This window comes from Condylura cristata, unplaced genomic scaffold (genome assembly GCF_000260355.1).
Source record: "Condylura cristata isolate star-nosed mole 26May11 unplaced genomic scaffold, ConCri1.0 scaffold00028, whole genome shotgun sequence".
In the NCBI taxonomy this organism is placed as follows: Eukaryota; Metazoa; Chordata; class Mammalia; order Eulipotyphla; family Talpidae; genus Condylura; species Condylura cristata.
Window position 1 is genome coordinate 1,306,493 of NW_004567129.1, and position 26,186 is coordinate 1,332,678.

Here is a 26,186-nt window from a genome sequence, read left to right on the forward strand (position 1 = left end):
GGAAGGAGCTTTCCCTTGGCTGAGTCAGCAGTTTCACTGCTCACTGCCAAGGTGGGGCGTGTGCAGCTGTGACAGGGCTGCATACTTTGCTTTTTCCTGGAGGGGAGAAAGAGGGGAGGGCCTAAGCTAGACCATCTGACATATATTAGAATGAGGTAATAGTTTCAATTTTAAGCTGTGACAAAGTGAAGAAAAAGTTCAAGAACTTATGAGAGCAAATAAAATGAGGGTTTAACCTTAGATAGTGAGGTTGAAGGGCAGTCGACCAACTGAATGGACATAAAGTGTTTTTGTGTTCTTTTTCTTTTCTTTTTTATTTTATAACAGTTTATTTTTGTTTTTGTGTTCTTTTTTTCCCCCTTTGGGAAAAAACTCCACGTGGTTAGGTTTACCTAGGATCAGAGTGTCTGAGTTTGAGAGAATATACTGGCAAGAGACTTGTAACAATGCACCGTAGACAGTGAAGGACATAATGGCTGGAGAGGGGACACGGAGCTATGAGGTAGGAGGCTCAGTCACTGGACTGGGGCGCCAGTGAGGTCCAAGGAATGTTGCAGGGTGGTTGGTGAGCAGACAGCATAGAAAGACATGAGTCGATGGTGGGAGACAGGGTATCTGGTTAGAGATGTCGGGAAGTATATTTTCTGGTACCTACTAGTACAAACAATGGCCTAAAGTCGTTGAAGTGGGAGGTCATGTGCTGGTTGGGTCACCTCTGTGGAAAATGAAATTGTCTAAAATTATGGCAGGAGGTAGCAAACTAACTTGGAAGTTGTCATTTCTCTAGTGAATGAGAAAACAGGTAGGTTAGTAATGAAAAAGAGACAGCAAGGGTAGGGAGATGGGAGAAGCACCAAAGGAGTAGGAGACTTGCAGAAATGCAAGGTGCAAAAAATCTCTAAGGGTCATTTGCCTCCGAGGGGACACCTGGGGGTGCCTGACACTACTGGTTACTATTGGTAGTTGGGGGGAGATGCCAGGGATGCTGCTAAAACCTGCAGTGCCTATCACAGTGCCTCACTACATGGAAATAAAATGCCAGCAGAGCCACAGCTGAGAAAGCCTGAGGTGGGGAAAACAGCATGAGCAAGGGCATGGCAATGAGAAGGCTCGGAGCACGCTCAGGAAAAATCAGCGTGGTTCATAGTCCGGCAAGAAATCTCAGGAAATAAAGCCGGTGGTATCTAATTTAGAGGACAGAGGAGTTACCGAAGCTCTCTAAGGAAAGAAATGATATAAACAGCACTGAGTTTGGGGATTTTACATATGACCGAAGTCTTAGCAATAACACTATCTTTTCAGTTTACAAGCATTTTTCTTAAGAGAGTAGTGAGGCCATAGAGGGGAACTGATGTCCCACAGCTAAGCACACACACGATTCATGAAGTAACCTGAAATTCAGACTTCAAGCTGTATTGCTTGAACAGTATTGGTGCACACATCCATTAACTACTATAAATAGACAAAAAAGGGGAAAACAAATTTCCTCTCTTCATTCCCATTGTCTATTTAGAGGTGTTGAGGAACAAAGAAGTGACATATAGTGTGAGGCAGGAAAAGGGGAAAAAATAAAGCCTAAATGAACATAAGAATTATTTAAGAACGTCCTGAAATACTGAGTGCAAATTATAATGTTCAATTTGGGAAATATTCACAAAAGCCAAAATATAGATAACTAAAATTCTTCAATCACTTTAACTCTTCCTTTTAAATAAAGAAAGCATGAACAACTCAACCTATTGGAATTGTACTGGTTTTAAACTGGGCTATAGGTTTGTTTGGTTCACTATAGTTCATAGTTTGTACACTGACGCTTGTTTAGAAAAGCCTGAAGCCAAGGCTCTCTATTGTTAAGAAATTAACGCAGTGATCCTCTCTTTGAAAATAAATTAGACACCAAACAAGGTCACCAAGGCATTAATGCCCCAAATAAATCAGATCCTTACTGACAAGTATGATAACCATAATGCTGAAGTGTCACTTTGTCCTGCTTCATGTACCAAATAGAGCCTAGTGGTATTAAAGAGCTAAAACTATTTCAACAGTGCTTTTTATGCTTAGGGCAAATTTATTCACCAGACAATGTTTCAGTGAACATTAATCAGAGAGGAAAGCCCAATTCTTCAAGCCACATGATTGGATCAGGCTAGATAAAAACCACAGTGGTGGGCCCTCCCTGGTGGTGCAGGGGGTTAAAGCACAGTACTAAGAAGCTAAGCTCACTTTAGCATGAGTTCGATCCCCAGCCAGGGACCCACATGGTGCAGCAGACCTCTCCTGACCTGCTCACTATTCCCCTCAGCGATGTATTTTGTCAGTTGGCCTGTTCTGCTCCCCATTCTGTCTCTGGTGAAGCCTCTCACCGCCCCTGCACCTCTGGCCTATACCCCAGCTCTTTATGCATAAAAAAAAAATCTTAACAAACAAACAAACAAACAAACAAACAAACAAACACACACAGTGGGATGAACTTTCCAAATCAAGGAGGATTTTTACTTTTTAAAAAAAAATTTAAATCTATTCACTGCATCACCCTTCATTTCCGCACACTGTACGTTTGTCCATGAAGTGCCCACCCCTGCTCATGTCCCCTTCACCGCAGTCCCTGAGCTCTTCTTGTACTTTTAGTCGCTGGGATAAGAGCTTCCCTCTCTTCACAGATCAAATTTTAAGGGTGGCTACTCTGACAGACGGTAGAAATTATAAAAAATGCTACAAACATGCAAGTAAACTAACTAATCATCTTTTAATAGATAATAAATTCAGTGAAAATGACGTAAACGGAGCAATACTATTGAGAAAATTCTAACAGAGAAAAATTTTAAGATATAACTTTGTAGACAGCATTTTCCATCGGAGAAATCTTACATTCTTCCATCTGTTACCATTTATACTATAGTCTATGATCTATTTCACATAGCATATACTTATAAAGTACATTTTTATTTTTGTTTATTTTTACAACATTCTTCATTTTCGTACAGTGGATGCTTTTTCATCTTGGTTGCAAGCCCCGTGGGCTTCCCACCACCAATTCACCTGTGTGCCTTCCCATTGTCCCGTGTGCTCTTCCCAGCCCTGTTTGATCCTATTCCCCTCTCCAACCCTACTCCCTATAGAATGTCTCTGGTTTATAGTTGTTTATTTTAATTTTTACTTATAAAATGCATTTTTAGTACACTCTAACAAGGATCACAGTTCTTTGATTTTCTTCATGTGATAACTGGGAATTCAGCTACCTTTTCCTATTTTTCAGAAATTAAGGTTCACATACATACCTTTCTCTTGATATGTTTTAAACAACCTGTCGGTAGACTCATGAGACCACGGTATTTCCATGTTTTTATTTTCAAAAAGGATACAGTGACAATCAAATGGCTTTAGTTCTACTTAACCTTAATGTTACTTATCATGCTACAGGTACAGGTACTGTACTAGACATGCACAGGAATCTCTTATTTAAATTCTTTACTCTGCAAGATAGGAAATATTATGTGAGCAGATGGGGAATGGACACCAAAGCATGCACTTTCAGTCATAAAAGCACAGTTTTCCTTTGCAACAGGCTTTCTCTCACTTTCATTCCTCCTTTGTCAAATAGATGTCTGTAGAACCAACATTCTTTCAGGGGTTGGGACTAAACTGGTGAACACAACAGATAGTCACTCCCCTAGAGAGCCGGCACTTTGTCAGAGGAAAAGGACTAGAAAACAAGCAATTATTATGGAGTAGTAGACTTTACACTGGGGGGTCAGAGGCTTGCAAGAAAAAAAAGAAAGGTCTTAGTTGAGAGTGGAATGATAGGTAAAAGCTAACCATGTGAATGGAGGTACTGGAGTTCTGTGTCTTGGGCAGAGGAAATAACATGTCAGTTCCATAAAGCAAGAGCATAGAGAAAGATTGGGTTAGAGAGAGGGAAAGAGGGGGCACCGGTCAGTGGTCAGACCAGGAGGGACCTTGAGTACCATGGTACGGAGCATGGAATTCTTCCTGGTGTTAATCAGGTGTCACTGAGAAACTTTAATAAGGAAGTAAGAAAATTAAGAATCTATTTAGATGTCAGGAGGCTCTCTGGAGACTGAATTGGAAGGGAAGCAGACTAGGAACTCTGAGACCAGTCAAGAAACTGGTACTAAAGTAAGTGAGATATAATAGTGGTATCAACCTAGGTAGTTGAAATAGTGGTTTAAAAAGGTTGTTTGAGTTAAATCATGAAGAATGGAAAACTGGGAGTAAGGAAAAAGAGGATAATCAAGAAAAATTCTTAAAAAAGGGTGAGGCTTGGGGAGATGGCACTGCCATGCATTGAGATAGAAGCAAAATTTTTAGGGGGAACTCTGGATATGTAGAGTTTGAGTACCTATAGGTTTACAGGAGTGGTATAATCCAGAAGCATGGTTCTAAGATACAAGTGCTAATATGGGAAATGGGGATATAAATAATGGAACCTATGACAGCCATGGAAGTGGACATCTCAGTAAATGAATTTAATCAAAATAGATCAATGCATGAGTGTTTAGTGTAAAAGAGAAGAAGGCTATGAATAAAATCCTGAATGTTACCATTATCTATGGGTCAGAAAGAGGAAGAGGATCCCACAGAGGGTTCTGTAAAGAAAACCAATGATCAAAGAAAGTAAGCCTTATAAAGACAGAAGTTTCCTGTGCTGCACAGAGCCCTTTTAGTTTCTATTCATTTATTTTAATTTTGTTATTGAAGTACCATTGCCTTAAACCCTAACTAGTATTGTACATTTTGAAATGTGGGGATGCGATAATAATTCCTCTTTTTTTTTTTTTTTTTTTTAAGATTTATTTATTTGTACATACAGAACTGGGGTACAGGCCAGAGGCTTCACCAGAGACAGAGTGGGGAGCAGAACAGGCAGATGGACGAAGTACACTTCTGAGGGGAGCAGCGGGCGGGCCAGGAGAGGTCTGCCACGCCATGTGGTCACCTCTGGGGCAGGCAGGGATCGAACTCATGCGGAAGTGGCTTTAGCTTCTCAGTGCAGTGCTTTAACCCGCTGCGCCACCACGGAGGGCCTCCTCTCTTTTTTTAAAAAATATTTAAAGGGAGGAAAAAAAAGGACACTTGCATAGACAAGTGGACATAAAGAGTTGCCCCAGAAAGGGAAATACTTGCTAAGAGAGGCCAGGCCTGCATACTTGCTCTGTCCGCCTTTCCTCCTTTTTTCCCTCAAGTTTACTGTGGCTATTTGAGATCTTTTGTTTCCATATAAATTTCAATAATGTTTCTCCTATTTCCTTTAAGAATTCCACTGAAATTTTGACAAGATTTGCACTTAAGTTATATACTGCTTTGAATAAAAGCATTTTGGGGACATTTTAGCAATATTACTCTTCCAATCCCTGGGCGTGGAATATGTTTCCATTTCCTTTTGTTTTCTGTTTGTTTTAACAATGCCATAGCTTCACTGTATAGGTCTTTCACCTTGCTGGTTAGGCTTAGTCCTAGAAATTTACTTTGGTACTATTATAAATGGGGTTGTTTTCTTGATTTCTCTTTTATTTCATTATTTGCATATAGGAATACAATAATTTTTGTATAGTAGTTTTGTAGATTATCACTTTACTATACTGATTTATTGTTTCTAAGAGTAGTTTAGTGGAGTCTTTAGGGAATATTTGAGATATATTACCATCTCATCTGCAAACAGTTGAAGAAACTATCATTAAAACAAAAGGCACCAAACTGAATGGGGAGAAAAAGATTTGCACATCATACATCTGATAAAGGACAAATATCCAAGCTTTACAGAACTCATTCAACTGAATAAAACAAAAACTCAATAAAAAAAAATGGGCTAAATAACTAGGTGGACACTTCTCCAAAGAAGACAGTTGTCCAAGAGCCACCTAAAAAAATGTTCAGTACACTTCTGATTAGGGAAATGCAATAACACAAGATCATGCTTCATTCCTATGAGAATGATCCATATACTAAAGCCTAGAAACAAATGTTGTCAAGGATGTGGAGAAAAAGGAACCCTCATATACATATGGTGGGAATATAGTCTTGTCAGCCCCTATGAAAATAGTATGAAGACTCCTCAATATATGAAAGATAGTTATCGCCCAGCAATTTTACTCCTAGATAAAACCTAAAGAATAAGAAACCACTAATTTGAAGGGATATATATATACACCTATATTTACTGCACCACTATTTACAATAGCGAAGTAATGTAAACAATCTGGGCACCCAACAATAGAGTGGTGAATTAAAAAGGTGTGGTATATACACAAAATGGAATACTACTCAGTAATTAAAAATAAAAATCAACTCTTGTCATTTGCAATAACATGGATGGAATTGGAGGATATTATATTAATTAAAGAGAGTCAAAAGGAGGAAGACAAATACCAAATGGCATCACTTATATGTCGAATACAGAAAAACAAAACAAAGGAAGTAACTAAATTAAATAAGCCCTCAAAATAATGACTGCTGAATTGAGGCTCCCAGAAGGGGAAGGAGTATAAGGGTGGGAACAAAGCAGGTGAAGGCTGAAGTGGTCAACAGTAAGACAGCATGGATGCTTTCATGGTAAGTGTGGTGTGGTGATACACAATCTCAGGTAGTATGAAACTATTCCTCTAAGCTAAAAGCAGTGTTGCACTGATGTTACCTCAATTAAAAAAAAAAAAAAGCAAAAAATTGCATGCATGATGCTAAGTAGTGGTGAAATAAGAGCTGAAAGGACAGAGTTCTGCGCTATAAAGATTAGTTATGTTCCTGTGACTAGTACCTGAAAATAGGCAGGTGATGGGCCATCGAGACAACTAAGTTGAACAGTAGGTTAAAGATTAAGACCATCCATCTGTGAAATGCATTGTATATGTGGTTAATTGCAATTAGTTCATTAAAAAATAATCAGTGACCATTGCACAATTTCAAGGCAAGTTTCAAAGTCCCACTGAAATTTGTCCTTCTTTTTTTTGTTTCAGCTGAATTCTCACTCTGTATCCTCTCACCTCCAATTGAAAGTTGATTTTCCCTAGTATTTCTTTCACAGAGCACTCTTGTCTGTACATAGTTCAGAATGATATATTTTGACTTGTACTTGCTCTCTTTCCCATCTGGCAATAAATTGTAAGGGTAGGGGACTACCAGTTTTGTTCACAAAGTTACATGAAACAAACAGCTCAATAAATTGTGACTGAGTGACCAAAGCAAGAGAATTATTTAAGGAGTAGAATTTCAAGCTAATTGAATTTTTATACACTGTTTTCAAACCAAGGGTCATTAGTTGGTCATGAAGTCAATTTTATCAAAGTGTATCACACACAATATGGGAAAGTCTTGTTTTATAAAAATGTCTGATTATGTTAAAAAGATAGGTCCATATCAATAAACATACCTGATGTAAGAAGATATGTACAGGCTAAGCGTAAATTATTTTCTTTACTTCTTGATCTGGTAAGATAACAGAATTATCACTTTCTATTAAGACCTTCACTTTCACCACCCAGAATGAGGTGCATGGCTGTTAAATAATGTCATTACCATTCTATGACTATTCCTGTATTGGAACCAAATGCCTGACTAACTTCAAGGATTGCAACAGTTTTTATAGACTGAATTGTTGGCCAATTGCTAAAATGACCATTTGTTTATGGGCATAAAGAGACTTTGTTTTAATGACTCAGCAATTCTACTACTAGGGATTTACCTAAAGGGCACATAAATATTAATTCAAAAGAATACCCATATCTCATGTTAACTGCAGCTCTATTTATAATAGGTAGGTCTTGGAAACAACCCAAGTACCCCAAAATAGAGATGAGGTAAAGAAGATGTAGTATATATACATAATGGAGTACTAGTCAGCAATCAAAAGATAATCTAATGCCATTCATATCCAACATGGATGGAGCTAGAAGGAATTATGCTCAGTGAAAAAAGTCAGAAGGAAAAGAAAAATATTTTATGGTTTCAGTTATAGGATGAACATAGGGAACCAAATAAGGCACCGGGGAAAAAGATAATAACAATAATAAAACTCAAGAAAACAAGCCAAAAATAAATGGGTAACTATGAATCTGAGAGGTTCTGCAGGGGAGAGGGAGGAAAATGGATCAGGACAAGGGAGGAAAGACCCCAGAGGGAGGGAAGACCCTGGGACTGTGGTGATAGTGCAGAGGTGAACCATCTGGTGGTGGGAATTTATGGGGACTACACTCAAGAAAAGAAAGCAAGTAATATAAAAACAATGAACAATGATGTGAAATATATATGAATAAATTATTTAAAAAGAAAAAACAAGCAGAACACAAGTACCAAAAACCACAGAACAGATGTACAATATATTATGTATATTTCACATATTGAAATATGCAGAGGAGGGAATCATACTTCATCCAACAACCACAAACTGATTCAAGAAAGAAATTCTGTGTTGTTATTTTTCACAATAACTAACATGCTGCACAAATATATTAAAAATATAGTAACTTTAAGATATTTGATGTTTTATATCTGAAGTGTGAAGCTATACAATCATATACATCTATATATACATCTATAGACATATATACATAACTAAATCATATACAGTAAAACTATTGTTACTTCAATGAAAAATATTTTATATTTTATTTTATTTTTTATTTTTATTTTAATTTAATTTAATTTAATTTTAATTTTATTTTATAACAGTTTTAAAACTGACATTTATTGAGGTTTGGATGTGAAGAGGTATCAAAATGTGGCCTTAAATAATTTTTAGTGTTGTAAACCAAACATTATCCAGATTAAAATTAATTTTATTTGAAGAGATAATACATTAAAAATTGATGTTTTTAAAAAGATCACAAAGAAAATCTACATTCTTTATGATTAACATCCTGCTCTTCATTTGGTATTGCAGCCACATGAAGAATTGAGTAATCAATACCTCATTTTTAAAAATAAAAAATCATAAATAACATCACTGTGGTACTCAGAACATTTGCTCCTTTCCTTTCTTCATAATGAAAATAAAAAGGTTCCTCTATTTTGTGATAATATGCCAACAACACTGAGCTTACTGGAGAACCTTCTATTATTTTTTTATTGAAGAAATTGATGTTCAAAAGCTAAATATCATATGGAAATAACAAGATAAATCCACAGTGTAGGGCATTCCATAATGCAAATGGCTTAGACTCTTGGGAAAAAAAATCTATCTATTGTTAAAAAATAGGTAAAGAAAGCCCATGGGGATTTCAACTAAGATGAAAAAATGCACAGAAAGAAGAATGATGTAAAAAAAAATAAAACTAACAACAAAAATTAAAAAAAAAATAGGTAAGCTTATAGCTAGGTGAAGGGAGACTGGAGGAATAACTATTGAATGCATGTGAGTCTTGATCAAATCCAAACAGAAAGAAAAGAAATTGCAAAAGGTATTTGGGGACAACTTTGAAAATATGGATATGGATTGATTATTATGTGATAGTACAGGATAAGTAATTTTCTTAAGTATAATAATATTGCAATGTGTTAAATATAGTAAATATCACATTGTGGTTGTGTGGGAGACCATCCTTGTTCCTCATAGGTCCATATGAAAGTATTTATAGGTGAAGTATCAAGACATCCACAATTCTGGTTCAAATAGCACGGGGCAAATGGTAAATGTTGATTTCTCTCTCCTTACATAATACACAGATGTATATGCATGCATATAAACATATGTATAAGATGTATATATGTAAAAATTGAGAAAAATGTTAAAAGGGTTCAGACTAGGTGAAGAATTTTGTAATAGTCATTGAATTTTTTGAATGCTTTAAAGTTTTCAGAGTAAAAAGTGGGAAAAGACAAAAACAAAAGGAGTCAGTGCTGAATATAGTATGATATGCTAAGTACAAAAAAAATGAAAAAAAGCTCTAGTAGCATTATTCTTAATGCATTACTTGGCATTACAGCATGAGTTTATTTAAATAAACAACATTTAAATTTTAAATAAACAAAGTAAAAAACAAAGTAAAAACAAAGTAAATACACTGGAGGTAGTAGTGGTGGTATTATACACAACTCTCATGAATACAAAGAAGAATCCCTTCATGAACCAGAGTATGTTGAGTTGCATTTATTACTGGGAGGCCTTTTTAATATGTCCTTAATGACATAACTTAGTATGTAAAAAAAATATTCACATGAGACTATAATGCAGTTGAGCCATAGGTGAGGTACATTGAAGTGCTGAGCTAGAATGGTTTCTAAGAAATTAAAGTAGAAAAAAAGGTTATAGAACATAATATATGATTCCACTTTCTTTTAGGAATCATTCAAAAAATTGTGAAATATAAAAACTAAGATATAAAGAATAGTAAGTGCTGAAATATTCTCTGATCCCTTAACAAAAACCCTCTGACACATTCAAATCCAGTGAGTCTCTTTTCTTCCTCTCTCTCAAAGGTTACTTTCTGATTATTATTTCTCTATTCCTTACATTATACACATAGATACAAACACACACATATATAATATATACTACTTCTGTTCAGTATTTAGGTCATCTAAATACTATCATTCTTCTGGCTTTTTTTACTCAACATTGTTTCTGAAATTTATCAATGTAGACTCAGTTTTTTAAATTTCTACTGCATAAACAGAGCAGTCTTTTCAATTAACTTTTGCAAATCTGGTAAATGTAAAATATTATTTGTTGTTTTCACTTTATTTCTCTGACATCCATAGATGTTGAATGGGAACATTTAATGGCCTTTTCTACTTGTTCTCTTGTGATATACCTTGGCATATTTTTGCCCAATTTTCTAAAAAGATTGTTTGTCTTTTTTCTTGATTTATGGGGCTTTTATATTTTGGAACTCAATTCATGTTTGGCTACATATATTGCAAATATCTTCTAATTTGTAACCTGTTTTACATTTTTATATTCATGATAACTTTGTTTTACATTTTTATATTCATGATAACTTGATGACTTGAGGTTTTAGTTTATTAAAAAAAAATCAAAATCATCTTTTTTTGTGTGTGTGCACAGGATACTCTTAGCAAAAACAATACAGTGAATAGAGACCAAACCAATAACAATGCTAATATCCAAGGTTTCAGGGATGTAGAATTTCTGTTTTTCTACATCATATATATTATGTTTAAGTACTTAAAATGAGCTTACATTTCATTTAAAAAAATTTTTGTAAAGATTTATTTATTTATTCATACAAGAACTAGGTGCAGGCCAGAGGTGCAGGGGGTGAAAGGATTCACCAGAGACAGAGTGGGGAGCAGAACAGGCAGATTTACTGTCAAACAATATTAAGGGAAGCAGTAGGCCAAGACAGGAGAGGTCTGCTGTGCCATGAGGGTCAGCTCCCTGGCTGGGGATTTAACTTCCCCTACAGTGGGTGTGGGTATCTACATAGAACTTCGCTTTAACCCACTGCGCCACCAGGGAGGCCCCTATTTCATTATTAAGCAGGGGACCTACTTGGGAGTTTATAGATATGCTTCAATGTGTTTATGAACATAAAATCTAGTTTTATGTGCATTTGGGGGGCGGGGGAATGTTTTATAACTTTTCCAGATACTCAAAGGGACTTGGGACTACAAATCTACAGCTCTATATAGTTCTGAAAAATGTATAGTAAACCAAAAGTTTCAAGGTAAAAATATTCTTGGGTTCCATCTTTGTGAAAGTTATTTAATGTTTCTGTCTTGATGTCATAAAAGAACTTCTTCCTGAAGGTTGTTCCAATAGGCTCATCTAAGTGCTCAATAAAAGACAGGCATCCTTAGTATTAATTCCTGACTCTATTTCAGATACAGAATAGAAATATTACGGCAAATTCAATAAACAGTTTGATAGGTTTTTTCAGGGGAGGGGATGAAGTTTTAGATCTTCTTGGATTAAGCCCCAATACTAATATTAGATGTTAATAGCTATGAAATAAGCAAATGTAATATTGCTAGTACAAACTAGTAACTGTCAAGATTCTCTCAGAAGTGTTGGGAATAAATGTGTGTAAATTCAGAGAAGTTACAGGATGCTTACTAAAAAAAACACAACAAAACATTTCCTATTACTTTGTCTCTCTGTTGCCTTATCCTTATCAGAGGACATAATGATAACATCAGAAACAACTACAGTTTTAGTGAACAGGTCTCTTCATCTTTGCTGATAAAGATCAACTATTATTTAGTACAGAATTTGAATCAGTTCAAAGTGAATATATTTAGAAGGAATATATAAGATAACCTTATGATATCTTAAGGGTTGAAATGGTTTAACTTGTTTTTTAGAAAAAGCAACACAATTCTTGAAAAAATGACTCCATTACTTTCTACAACTGCTTAGATAAAATCCCCACCATCAAAATTCTTAGCTGTGTCTATATTAGAAATGTCTACAAAGATCTGTATATATATACACACACACACAGATTATTTTTATGTGTATTATTAATACACATTAATGCATGTATTAATGCATGAGGGGAAAAAGTGATAAATATATATTTCAGCAAGTAAAAGGACTGGAGAAAAAGTAAAGCACAGCAAAGGCAAAGGGGAGTGAATGAAAAAAGAAATTTTGAGTACAACAAGCCTCAATGAAATCAGAAGGCATTTAAAAGATGATGTGAAATAAGCAAAGCCCTTTGGGGTAATAACAGGAAAGAATTAATATGGCTATTGGGAGGATATCTAGAAGTACAGAAAATAGTTACTTGACTCAGTTCCTGGGGCTGGGTCATGCCTTGCAATGCCTAAGAACAGCAATGAGGTTAGTGTGGCTACTGCAAGGCATCAAGCAGAATAGTAGAATGGAAACTGGGAGAGATAATGGCAGAACAAAGTATTTGGGGCCTTGATGGCTATTTTATGGACTTTGGCTAGTTCTCTAAGTATAATAAAGAAGCCAGTGGAAAACTCTGAGAGGAGCAATATGATCCGATTTATGGTCTTGGAGGAGTACAGCAGATAATGTGCTGAAAACAGACTGTAGAGGACAAGGGTAGAGTTGGGAAAGAGTGACTGGAATAATCTGTGTGAGAAATGATGCTGTCTTGTACCAGGATGGTTGCAGCAGAGGTGGGAGGAAGTGGTTAGGTTGTGAATATATTTTTGAAAACAAAATGAACCAGATTTCCTGATAGACTTGATGGGTATTATAGAAATGGCAGCAAAGATAACTAACATTTGACACCTGAATAAATGCTCAAACAAAACAAATAAAATGACTATTAAGTTCACACTTTTGTTCTCACCAGTCCAAACTCACAGCTATTCTAAGTTTTGAAAATTAAGACTCTGACCTTAATCTGGTTTTTCAAAGTCTATGGCAAAATCGATAATGGTCACCTAAATGAATGCCCAAATTTCCTCAAAAACACTTCAGTACAATGCTCACAAATCAAATACTCTTCCCTAAATTCTTTGCTTCGATATAAAATTTCTCTTACTCTATCTATCAAGAGTCTTATAATTTTGTGCATACTACAAAGCCACAGCTTTGTAAAGTCTGCAAAGCTTCCAATTCCTTAATATTCCACTCTTTTCTGTATATTAATCTTAACACATAATTGTGACCATTCCAATCTCTTCAATAATGCATTTTAAGAAAATCAAATCTGAGGACCAAGATGTAACAGAGGAGGTATTTTATTTGCTCCTGAGAGGATCACGTAAGTGTTAAAGAGAGATACATTACACCCAGAGGTTCCAATGGTATAGGGCAAAACAAAACATCCTCAGACACTGGAGGTCAACTCAATCTGGATAAAAGGGACAGAGAAGAGTTATATTTCATTGAACAGGTGGTGGAGAGAGGGAAACACCTGGGAGCAGTAGTCTGGGGGTATATTAGTGAACAGCCAGCACAAGCAGGGATCCTGGGGGAAAGGAGGGCAAACAGCCATGACTCAGGGCAAACAGTGTGGAGAACCTGGGGCTCCACATAGGCCTGGCCTCTGGCCAGGAGACTTCTGATACTAGAAGCAGATAAGGACATCCCCCAAAAGAAATACAGACCAATATTCCTAGTTAATATAAATGCAAAAGTCCTCAATAAAACCTTAGCAAGTTACGTTCAAGATCCTACATCATGGCCAAGTGTGGTTTATTCCAGGGATGCAAGGATGGTTCAACATCTGCTAATCAATTAATATAATTCATCAAATCAAAAAAGGACAGAAAAAAAAATCATACGATCACATCAACAGACACCAAGAAAAGATGTAACAAGATCCACCATTCATGTATAACAAAACCCAAAACCACAATGATACAGCACCTTATATCTGTAAGAGTGTGTCATATAAAACAAGTGTCGGGGAGGGCTGTGGAGGGAAAAGAACCCTAGCACTGCTGGTGGGAATGTAGACTGGTCAGCTCTCCATGGACAATAGTAAGAGATTTCTCAAAATACTAAAAATAGATCTATGACATGATGTTGTGCAATTCCCTTCTTCAGTTTCTTCCCAAAGAAAACAAAAACACTAATTTGAACATATACTCGTAATGTAGAACTTTTTACAACAGTCAAATTATGGAAACAATCTGGGTGCCCCAGGAAATATGGAAGGATTAACAGTAAGTGATATATTTGCCAGTGGAATTCCAGTTGGCTATTACAAAAAATGAACTCTTGCCATTTGGGAAAACAAGGATGGAACTGGAAGGGATTGTGCTGAGCAAAATGAGTTAAAATGGAAAAATAAAAAAATGGATGATTTCACTCATATGTGGGATACAGAAAAACAGAACAAGGCAACATATGAAACTAAAGCCAAGGATGCAGGAAGACCAACTGTACAACTGAGATTAGAGGAGGGACAGAGTAGAGAACAGACAAGGCAGCGGGCTTGTGAACGGTGAGGGAGGATTGCTGGAGCTTTGGTGGTGATGTGGGATGGTGACACAGTTCTGAGGAGATGTGAACCTACACCTCTAAATTAATATGATGTTGTAACCAATGTTACCTCCATGAAAAATAATACAATACAAATTTAAGTCTGCTATATTCCCTTGACCAACCCTTTCATACACAGCAGGAATAGCCACTTTTCGGTCAGAGATGATTGCATTTTTTTATTTTTACAGAAGAAAATCAAGCTTACCATCTCTTCCAGCTTATATGATAACAAAGAAAAGGCAACTGATTAAAAAAATAAATAGAAAACTCCAAAAATGGGGACCTTACATCAACATAATAAGTATGTTAGACCAGCTAACATCATGTTCAATTAAAACTGTAAGTCTTCCTCTAAGGTCAGGTACAAGACTAGGATGTCTTTGTTATAAAACAAAACCTGTATCAAAAGGTGACCTGAGGAAGAAGAAATTCGCAGATGAATAACCAAGTACATGTGGACATGAGCATCATTCGTCTCTCACTGGCTTTGCTTTGTTATAGAGCTGCTTTTATATAAGGGTTTTGGTATCATTTCTTTATTTTTATTTAATTTCACATTATGTTTTCAGAATGTACTCTGTGAGAGGCTGATTTATGTAACCAGAAACTATGGGTTATAAATAAGGAAAAACAAAAAAGGCAAAAAAAAAAAGTGAATAATAATTCTATTTCAATGATAATCTTTAAAATTCATATTGAAATCATAATAAAATGTTTTTTCACCCATCAAACTCTTAATAAAATTTAAAAAGGTAATAATATTCAAGTGTTAGCACTTTCATTTCTGGAGTGGAACAAGGAAATGTTTTAGGTCCTCAAATATTTTTCTTTAAATCTGTTCAACCATTTATCTCATTCCAGGCACGATCCTTGGAAACTTATGATATGCATACAAACTAAAACATCAGAACATTATTTATGATTAAAAAAAAACCCCAAAGGCTAAAACAACTAAATGCTTGACAAAAAAGGGGTAAACTATGTTACAACCATCAACAAAAGTTAGAGTTTTGGCAGTTATTTAGAAAAAAATATTTTGCTATGAAGAATTCAATTACTCTAATACATATCTTGCTTTCCTTAGGAATTCCAACTCATATTAAGAATTCTGTCAAAAGCACACTGCTTGGAAAAGCTGTTTTTAAGGAAAGCAAAGACTAGGGACAATGAGAAGCATTCAAAGGTCAAATTCTCACCTCTTCTGTGCAGGACTTTACAGTCTCAAGAATAGTACAGTTACTTCTTCTTACCACTTTTATTGCATTGTAGTGTGTAACTATTATGTACCTGTTTTATTCTGTCACATACTATGACTAGACTTGTAAACCTCTCCCAGTAAGCCCTACTGTCATTTGATGATTGAAAGAATTTTTGTTATCATCTTATTTCATATAATAAAGAGTAGTGGGCTTTGCATGAAGTAGGTTCTTAATAACTACTTGCTGAAAGGATTTCAAAGGCAGAAGTTGTATTAGAATAACACAATGCTAACAATCACATTTTAAAATATTTCTTCATATATTTTAACATCTAAAAAATTATTTATCTAATTTTGTAGAATAGATTGTTGAACAGAAGATAAGACCTATGAAGAAATATCTCTGATGAAATTTACCCCAAAATGTTAAAGGTAGATTTTGTTAATTGTATACAAATACCAAAATTTAAAAAAAATCAAAATGTAACATCAATCTTGATTTTAAAAAGTCTAAAATTACTAAAGAGAACTAAGTTTCTGAATCCTCATAAGTGAGATTTTTCCTAAAAAAGGAATGTAAACAAAAAACTCTTATCTGTGGAATAGTAAAAATAATCTATTTTCTCTTAAATTCTTTTTTCTTTATAACCTGAACTTAATAGTGCACAGGTGAACTGGTGGTGGGAATTCTATGGTGACTACACCAGAGACAGCAAACATTGTACAAAAATAACGGTATAAAATACATATAAATAAATAAACTATATTATAAAAAAGTGGAAAAAAGCACAATCTGTCATTTTGCTTTAAATCTATAAAAGCCAAAGTAAATGAGAGTGCTAAAAGTTTCTTAATTTTGAAAATTATAATTTAATAATGAAGATGTGTTGGCAAAACACCTAATAATCCCAAATTAACAAAAATTTAAATTATGTATTTGCTGTTTCCCAAATAGAATGTTTAATTATAGAATACTTTAGGAATAAAGTTTTACTACTTTTAGCAGTAACTAGTCATGCTGTACACATTAACAATTAGTATACTACATACAATTGTAATTACAAAAGCACATTAAGTGTTTCAAAATAATGACAGAAACAAGAAAAAGAAAGCATACAAATTAATAAAGTAGAATAAAATTATGTGAATTTGCAAATATGGTGCTATATATAGAAGACAAAGTATTGTTAAGATGCCAATACTACTCAAAGCAACATACAGATTCAGTGCAAGCCTTATTAAAATCCCAATAGCATTTTTTTTAGAAATAAAATTCACATAAACCCTTAAAGGGATCTTAACTAGCCAAACAATCTTGCAAAGGAACAGAGAAGGCTCACACTTTCTGATTTAAAAGCTTACTGCAAAGGTACAGTTAAAAAAAAAGTTTGATTATTGGCATAAAGATAAATAAAGAAAGAATATTGGGACCAGAGATTCATCCTTAAAGTTGTGGTCAAATGCTCTTAGACAAGGAGGCCAAGACTATTTAGTGGGGAAATGACAAACCTTCCTCAAGGAACAAAAGACGGAAATTGGACACTTTTCTAACAACACATACAAAAATTAGCTCAAAGTGAGTCAAAAACCTAAATGTAAAAATAAAAGCATAAGACACTTTCAAGAAAACAGGACAAAACCTTACGACAATGGATTTGGCAATGATTTCTTGGATAGGCCATCAAAGGCAGAAAAAATAAAGAAACAGTAGCCAAGTTGGTCTTGATGAAAAAGAAAAAACTTTGTGTATCAAAAAAATACTATCAATAAAAAAGCATTTCACAAAATGACAGAAAATTTTCTCACATTATATATGTGATGACAAAAATGGAAAAAAAAATGAAGATATGAAAGCAAGACTGTAGAGAAATTGGAACCTCTGTACAATGTTGATGGGAACATAAATTGGTAAATTGCTGTGGTAGTAGCTCCTCAAAAAACTAAAAAATGAATTATCATATAATTCAGCAATTCCATTTCTGCATATTTTCAAAGAAATAAAGACAGAGTCTTAAAAAGATGTTTTACACTGATGTTCACAGCCACATTATTTACAATAGCTGATATGTGGAAATAAACCAAGTGTCACTGATGGACGAAAGGGTAAAGTGAAATCCAGTATATACATACAATGGAATATTATTCAACTTTAAGTAGAAGAGGAATTTTGACATATGCTATAAGAGAATGAATCCTGAGGTATTATGCTACACAGACTAAGTAACAATACCATATGATTTTACTCATATAAAGTATTCAGAGTAGTCAAAATCAGAGACATAGTAAAACTGGATACTAGAAGGTGTAGGGTGGGGGTGAGGAGGGAAGTTACTACTTAGCTGGTATAAAAATTTAAGTTCACAAAATGAAGTTTTAGACATGGATGGCAGTGATGAAAGGTTCACATTATAAATGTATTCAATACCAGCGAGCTCTGCATTTTTTAAGATGGTAAATTTTATGCTGCATGTATTTTAGTACATTAAAACAAATTAGGAAAAAATAGGGAGAAGAGTGCGGATAATCAAGCATTTAATTTGCCTGTGACAACTATACTGTCCAGATAATATATGCAGAGGCGCAAGAGCACTAGATATAGGGTTCCACAGACATTCAATTCCTAATAAAATAGTGGACCTTACAAAAATCATAAATATTGCTAACCATAAGAGGAGAGCATTATAATGAAAGGTCCCTGCTAAGGAAATATTGAAGCTACTGATCAATTTTAACATTACAAAAGAGAAGTTTGCACATTAATAAAACTACTGTGAATAAGGTTCTCTGAGCTTAGATTTTCTGATCTAATTAACAAGACTGACGAATACATTTTAAAAAGAGACAGGAAACCTAAATTATGTGTCTGCTAATGAGCTAAAAACAAACAGCAACACCTGGGAAGTATTCTTGACCAAAAAAGATCTGATTCTAATCAAGGCTCCATATCTAATTACTGGTTTACAGGAAATACAGGTGACAGAGTCACATGCTAGCACCATGGGAATAGAATCAGCAAAATCTAGACTTCTGAGAAATTCTATAACACAAGTATTTCTATCTTTAGGTACCTTGTCTAGTTTCTTATTTGATACAGTAAGTTGAGAAGAAAATTAGGGCATTTTAAATAGTGAATATTTGAAATTAAGGAATTATATTTTTTCAAATTTCAAAGTGACCATGTGGTTGTTATAAAAGTAAGTTTTTATAAAGAAAGATTGCAATATTTATAAATGAAATGATAAAATGTTTGGCGCTTCTGTAATTATCAGGGATGGGCAGGGTCATGGGTGTTTGCATAAATGAAAAAATATTGGTCATGTATTGATCGCTGTGAAAGTCAAGTACTGATTAAATGTGTGCATAGCACAAAGTGTGAGCATGTCTATCAACTTTGCTATAATTTTACATAATAAAGAGTTTAAAAGTCTGGAATTTTTTATATAAGTAAATATTTTTATTATAGTTAAATTTATAGCATTTATTAGCCAAATATTTTTAAGTGGAAATAAGCATCAGGCTGCATGTATGTAAAGTATCATGAATTCATAAGTAGAAAATTCAAAATTTGATGTGGCTAACAGTGAAAACGCCATCTATGAAAGATATATTTATTACACCTACTACTTGTTATGTGCATCCATTATAATTAACTTTATTATAATCTGTTAATGTTTTAACACTCATTTGCAAATGATTACTAAGAAAATACTAAGTAAAATTTCATAATTCTTTCACGCTTCAAAAGAAGTATTTATAACCATGGCAACTCACCAGCTGTAAAATCTTCAGTAAGATCAATGAATGCATGAGAATGAGGAATCCGCATTTTGTTTTTAGTGTTCAATGCGGGATGCCATGACAAGTTCCTAAAAAAATTAAAAAAAAAAATTTAAAGAAAAGCTACAATTAAGCATTGTTATTTTTTAAACAATCGCTACATATAAGTAAGATACATTGTCATTTTGCATCTTTTTATTGAGATAGCATATAGACCATTAAATGTACTCTTCAAGGAGAGTGTTTATTTAATGATTTTTCATTTATTCACCATGTGCAATCATCATCACTGGTTTCAAAATATTTTCATCACCTCAAAAAGAAACCCCCATATCCACTACTCACTTCCCATTCAGACCCTTGGAGCTAGAAATGTGTTTTCTTTCTGTATGGATTTTCCTATTCTGCACATTTCATGAAAGTAAATCATGTTATGTGTGGACATATTTGTCTGGTTCACTTAAGAATAATACTGCAGTTCATCTATGTTATACTGTGCCTCAGTGCTTCATTCCTTCTTCTGGATGAGTAAGATAGCAGTACAAGGCTCTATCTTTTGTTTATTCATTCATCTGTTGCAAGACATTTGGTTTATTTCCACACTTGGCTCAGTGCTACTATGAATATTCATATTCATGTTTTTATGTGGACTGTCAGAGTCCAGCTCTGGTGAACAGGGTTGAGAGATGAATCTGAAAGAATTTTGAAATAAAGAAATGACAGATGCACAAGAGTTTAAGAGAAGCAGGATCCAGGGGATGTAAGGCTTTTTATTTTCAGCTCAAGTGTTTTTTGAGTGTCTGGTGTAACTCATTTTTCTTAAGATAAACGGTCCCCCCTTTCCTTCAGGTTAGTTATAAGATAATGATTTATTTTTCTAGCATTTAGCATTAATTTGGCACACATTTACTGGCAAGGTTTTGTGTTAATTGAGTTGTTTTATTTTTACACCTGTTACTTCTTTAAACTCAGCTTTGCTAATACAAGGAAGGATATTACAGTCTTGACACAGACCAGTCTGTTAACCCATGTCAACCAGTCTTTCAGTCATGACCTAGAGACTTTTCTTGCTTCAGCACTTTAAGCCTTAGGGGTCTTCAGCATGGGCCCATGTTTTCAGTTCATTAGGGTAAATACCTTAAAGGTATTACTGGGTTATAACCATGTAATAACTGTATATTTAACTTTCTGACAAACCATCAAAACTATTTTCTAAAGAGTTCCAGCATCTAACATTCTCACTAGTAATACAGGGAGATCCCAACATATGTATTTTTTTTAACACTTATTATTGCCCATTTGTTTTATTATAGTTATCCTAGATCATAATATTGATCTCAAGATTCTGATTTGTATTTTCCTGATGACTGATGCTGAACAAGTTTTGGTGTGCTTTCTTGCCCTTTGTATATATTTTCATTGGAGAAACTCTATTCAAATCCTCAGTCTGTTTTTATACTGGCTTCTTTGTTAATTTATATCTGAGTTGTAAGACTTCTTTACAAAGAGTGGATATTACATCTTTATGTATGGTTTGCCAGTATTTCATTCTGTACACCGTTTACCTATTTAATAGCATCCAGTGATGTACAAAAGTTTTTAATGTTGATGAATCCAGTTCATCTATTTTTCTTTTTCTTTTCATGCTTATTTTTTTGATGACACATCTACAAATTCATTTCCAAATCTAAGGGTGTGAAGATTTACCCCTACCTTTTGTTTAGGATTTGATCATAATAGCTACTACAATTAGATTTTTAATTCTTTAAGTACAAAAAAAAAAAGATTTAGCATTCCCATGAATATATTTCTTTTTTTTTTTTAACCACCAAGTTATTTGGAATCAGAATTAAAAGAACATTTGCTAGTAGTGAACTGTGTGTTTATTCTGACACTTCTCATCAGTTGTAAAACTAACCTAGGACAAATTACCAGATAAATTTTACATAATTTCTTCACAATTAGAGTTCTTTTTTCATGATTTCAAACTTGGCTGTTTCAAACATGAAGTTAACGGATGTCTGCTTTGCTGTACATTTACTAAAGCTTAAAAAGCAACCAATTCTATTCTTGCTGAGAGTCTTGGCCAGTATCAACAAGTCCTCCAGATCCTGTCACTTAGTTCAGCATTCTCTAGTCTTGTTCACAACGCTTTTCTTAAATGCCACTGCTACAGAACCAGTGTATCCTGAGATAGACTGGACATGCAGACTGAATGACAGAGGAGAGTCTGAACACCATCTGAAGATGGTGATTGTTTAATGACAGGAAGTTTCTCAGAAAGTTTGCATCTAGGTCAGAGTTTTTCTAAGACTATCAAGGGCAATACTGATTTTCTTTTATCAAAATTAATTCCAAAGATGAAAGCCATGTAAAAGAATGAATTTAGAATCCTACTTCAAACCATATGCAAAAAATTAACTCAAAATGTATCAAAGTGCTAAATCCTTAAGACTTTTACATGAAAATAGGAATAAATCTTCACTGCGGATTTGGAAATAGATTCTTAGATATGACACCAAAAGAATAAGCAATAAAAGAGAAAATAGATGAAACAGACCTATCAAAATAAAAAAAGCTTATATATTATAAGATACTATCAAGAAAGTGTAAATGTATTCAAAAGAATGTGAAAAAATTATTTACAAATCTTATTTTTGATATGGGTCTATATAAAGAATTTTTACAACTCAACAACAAAAAGACAAATAGGTAATGTAGAATGGGTAAAAAAATAGAAAATTCTTCTAGGAAGATAAATAAATGGTTACCAAGCACATTAAAGGTGAGAAAATGTAAAGCAAAATCACAATGACAAACCACTTTACAACCTATAGGATGACAATATTCAAATGCCAGAAAATAACAAATATTGGAAAGAAAGTGAAGAAACAGAAACTCTTGTATATTGCTGGTGAGAACATACAATGGATGTATCACCTACGGAATACAGTTTAGCAGATCTTGAAAAAAAAGTTAGGCATAGAATTAGCCTATGGGGGAGTCCAGAAATAGCAGAAAATAAAGATGCTGGGCTATTCTCTTCAATATACTCACACCATGCCGCAGCAGAACAAAAACAAAACCTCTGTAGGGAAAATAAAGTAACAATAGCACACAACAGGGACAATGGTTAGATAGAAAAAGAGTAGGAAAGACTTTAAGTGACCTGTGTCACTTAAATGGCACCTGGGCAATAAAACTCATTAGGTAGGGCTAGCTGCTATGCAGAACTCCTGTAAGTGCAGCATTGCGGGCAATGCCAGTATCAGGGATTGTTTACACTCAGCAAGTACTGGATAAAGGATTGTGCAGTGTGGCACCCAGAACAGATGGTGTACTGTTGGAGAACTCTAGGAGCAGGGGTACAGAGTGAGGATTACTGGCATGAGCCTGAGTATCTCAATAAGGAACAGACGGAATTTGAACGGGAGTAAAAGGAATACTTATGTCTCCTCATAAAAGCTACTACTCGAGTACCCATGGGATTTTTCCCTCCCTGCAGAGGATATGACCACTGCTGTTCTCAGACACCTATTTTTCTCTCCATCCTGGGAGGGGGCAAAACTAGGAAATTAAATAATATAAGGAGATTCGGTGTCTGGGCAGCGTCTTGGATAAAACCTTCTACTACAGGATGGTGGCAGAGTAAAGATGCTGAGATCACTGCGTCAAAGCTCATGCAGGAATTTAGGAATGAAAATGGAATATAGACTTACATACTACAAGTTTCAACCCAAATGAGAACACCCTGGACTCACTAGAAGGAAGATATCTGAGGGAGAATTGGTGACTGGGGAGTTCCAATAAGAGAACCCCCCTCCCCGACCTCGGGACCGCTCAGGCCCGTGGAAGTTTGGTGGGATGCAGGAGCTGCTTTACCCCTCGCTAAAGCCCTGGAGTTGAAGGGAGACGCCTCAGCTTGGTGAGTGGAGCCCAGGCTGAGGAAACACTGCAGATCTGATCCAGAGCACCTGGATACTGGGTGAAGCAGCTGACAGACCAGCTCGACCAGCTTGGGAGCAGGCAAGATGGTGGCAGAGTAAAGATGCCAAGACGACTAGATCCAGGTTCTCAAAGGAAATATATAAAAACGGACTACAGACGTATATACTACAAGTTTCAACCCAAATGAGAACAGCCTGGACTCACTAGAAGGAAGATAACTCAGGGAAAATCAGTGACCGTGGAGTTATGATAAAGGAACTACTATCCAGAAGCACCACAGACAAGATAAGCAGAACCCTACAACTCTGATTGATTGGGGGGAATGCCCAGGTTCTAGTGCCGCAGATGGAGGCTTCCTGCTCATTAGGCTCGGTAAGTTGAACCGAGCCAGGTGGTGGTGGTGGGGGGGAATGATGGCGCAAGTGGGCACATAAAGCCTGGGGGTGGAGAAAAAATCTGATGATCTGGTGACTGGGGCAGCTGCAAGGTGTGCGACCCTTTCACCCACACCCACAGCATAGGCCTGGAAGTTTGTTCCAGGAATTAGTCACTAAGGCGGGGACAGCAAGTTCACAAAGCCTGGGAGATAAAAGGGGAGAAAAAAACGGTTAGACTGAATCAAAACAGGCCCATTAACACTCCCCCCAAGTGGCAGAGAAAGACTGCTCAGGGAGAGACAGATCTGAGTGGGCCTTGGAGGCTAAGAGGGAGGACTGACAGCTCGCAAACCTGGGGGGTGCGCAGAATTAGAACTCAAGGTGTTACTGAGCAGCACTGGCAGGAAGACGTGTGAGCCAGAAAGGCACTGCCTTGCAAGGCTCACAGTGCTCAAAAAATAAAACCAGTGACTAGCTCAACCACAGGCCCAGCTGCAACACTTTTAATTCACCCCACCCTCTGGGGCTACATCCAAGCATAGAGGGAACCCGGGACATCAGAAGGTTATAAAGATTAACAGACACCTTCCAGAGACAAGGACCCAATGAGTCACCAGAAGAAGTTGGACACAAGAGACCCCCGAGCATCACTGGCAGAGATGACAGAATTCCACACAAAAAGGGATGGAAAAACAGGGATACTGAAACAAAACAAGGCTCACAATACGCTCCACTACAGGAAGTCCCTCTGTCATCCCAGAAAGAACAGCCAGAAAAAATGCCACTCGATAATAGCAACACCATGTCTCAACGAATAGAAAGTATTAGAAAATACACGACAGGGACAAGAAGACAAAAAAAATATTCAAGCAAGTCCACAGGGGAAAAAAATCACCACAAAAAGATCAGTCAGCAAAAACCACCACAGAAATAGAATAACTGCTCAGCCTAACAGATAGAGAATTCAGAATCATCATGATAAATAAACAAAAACAAGATGAGAAGGAAAAAAATCAAATGAGGCAAGCCATCAAGGAGTTGAAGAAAGCAAACAAGGAAATGAATGAAAGAAATGAAAAAAAAAATGATATGAGACAAACATTCAACAAACTATAGAAAGAAAATAAGACATTAAAAAAGGAAACAGAAGAATTGCAGGCAATGAAAAGGCCACGAAAAGAGATAATGCTGGGAAAAGAAATGAAAACAGAATAAATGAAATGGAAGAACGAATCAGCACCCTCAAAGACACAGAAACAAAGAGAATTAAAAAAGAAAAAGAAAGAGAAATAAAAAGGAATGAAGTAACACTTCAAGAGCTGTCACCATTAGGAAAGGAAATATCAGAGTTATAGGTATCCCAGAAGGAGAAGAGAAAGGCCAAGGAATTGAGAAAATATTCACAGAGATAACAGAAGAGAACTTCCCTAATACAAAGGAGGTGAAAGTAGATATCCAAGAAGCAAGAACACCAAACTACCATGATGACAGGAGAAATACAGCAAGACACATTATAGTAAAACTTCCAAGAATACAAGACAAGAAAAAGATAATGAGAATGACAAGAGGGAAGAAACAAATAACCTCTAAAGGGAAAATGATCCGGATGACGTCAGACTTCTCCAAAGAAACACTATGGGCAAAAAGAGAGTGGTGGGACATACTCAATCAAACTCCAAAACATTAAATGCCACAGGATACTCTATCCTGTGAAGCTCTCCTTCCTCTATGAAGAAAGAATGAGGACATTTTCAGACAAACAAAAACTCCGCAACTTTGTCATGATTAAACCCCCACTCCAAAAAATACTACAAGAAGCCCTCAAACCAAATCCCAACAGAAGAATGAACAAGAACAGTTCAAAACAAGGAATAAAAATACAAAAGGACTAAAATGGCAAACGTAGGTGCCAGTATATCAATATTATCTCTAAATGCAAAAGGATTAAACTCATCAGTGAAAAGACAGAGTTGCAGGATGGATTAAAAAACAGAACCCA

The 26,186-nt window shown here is 35.5% G+C and overlaps 1 protein-coding gene across 1 annotated transcript in view; it reads right to left on the minus strand.

The window, feature by feature from the left end:
* Positions 1-26,186, minus strand: part of ITFG1 (integrin alpha FG-GAP repeat containing 1) — a 216,559-nt gene that overhangs the window by 159,252 nt on the left and 31,121 nt on the right. Inside the window, exon 6 of the mRNA XM_004690317.2 lies at positions 19,857-19,951. Within this exon, the coding sequence (XP_004690374.1) occupies positions 19,857-19,951 (95 nt within the window). The remainder of the gene's footprint in view (positions 1-19,856; positions 19,952-26,186) is intronic.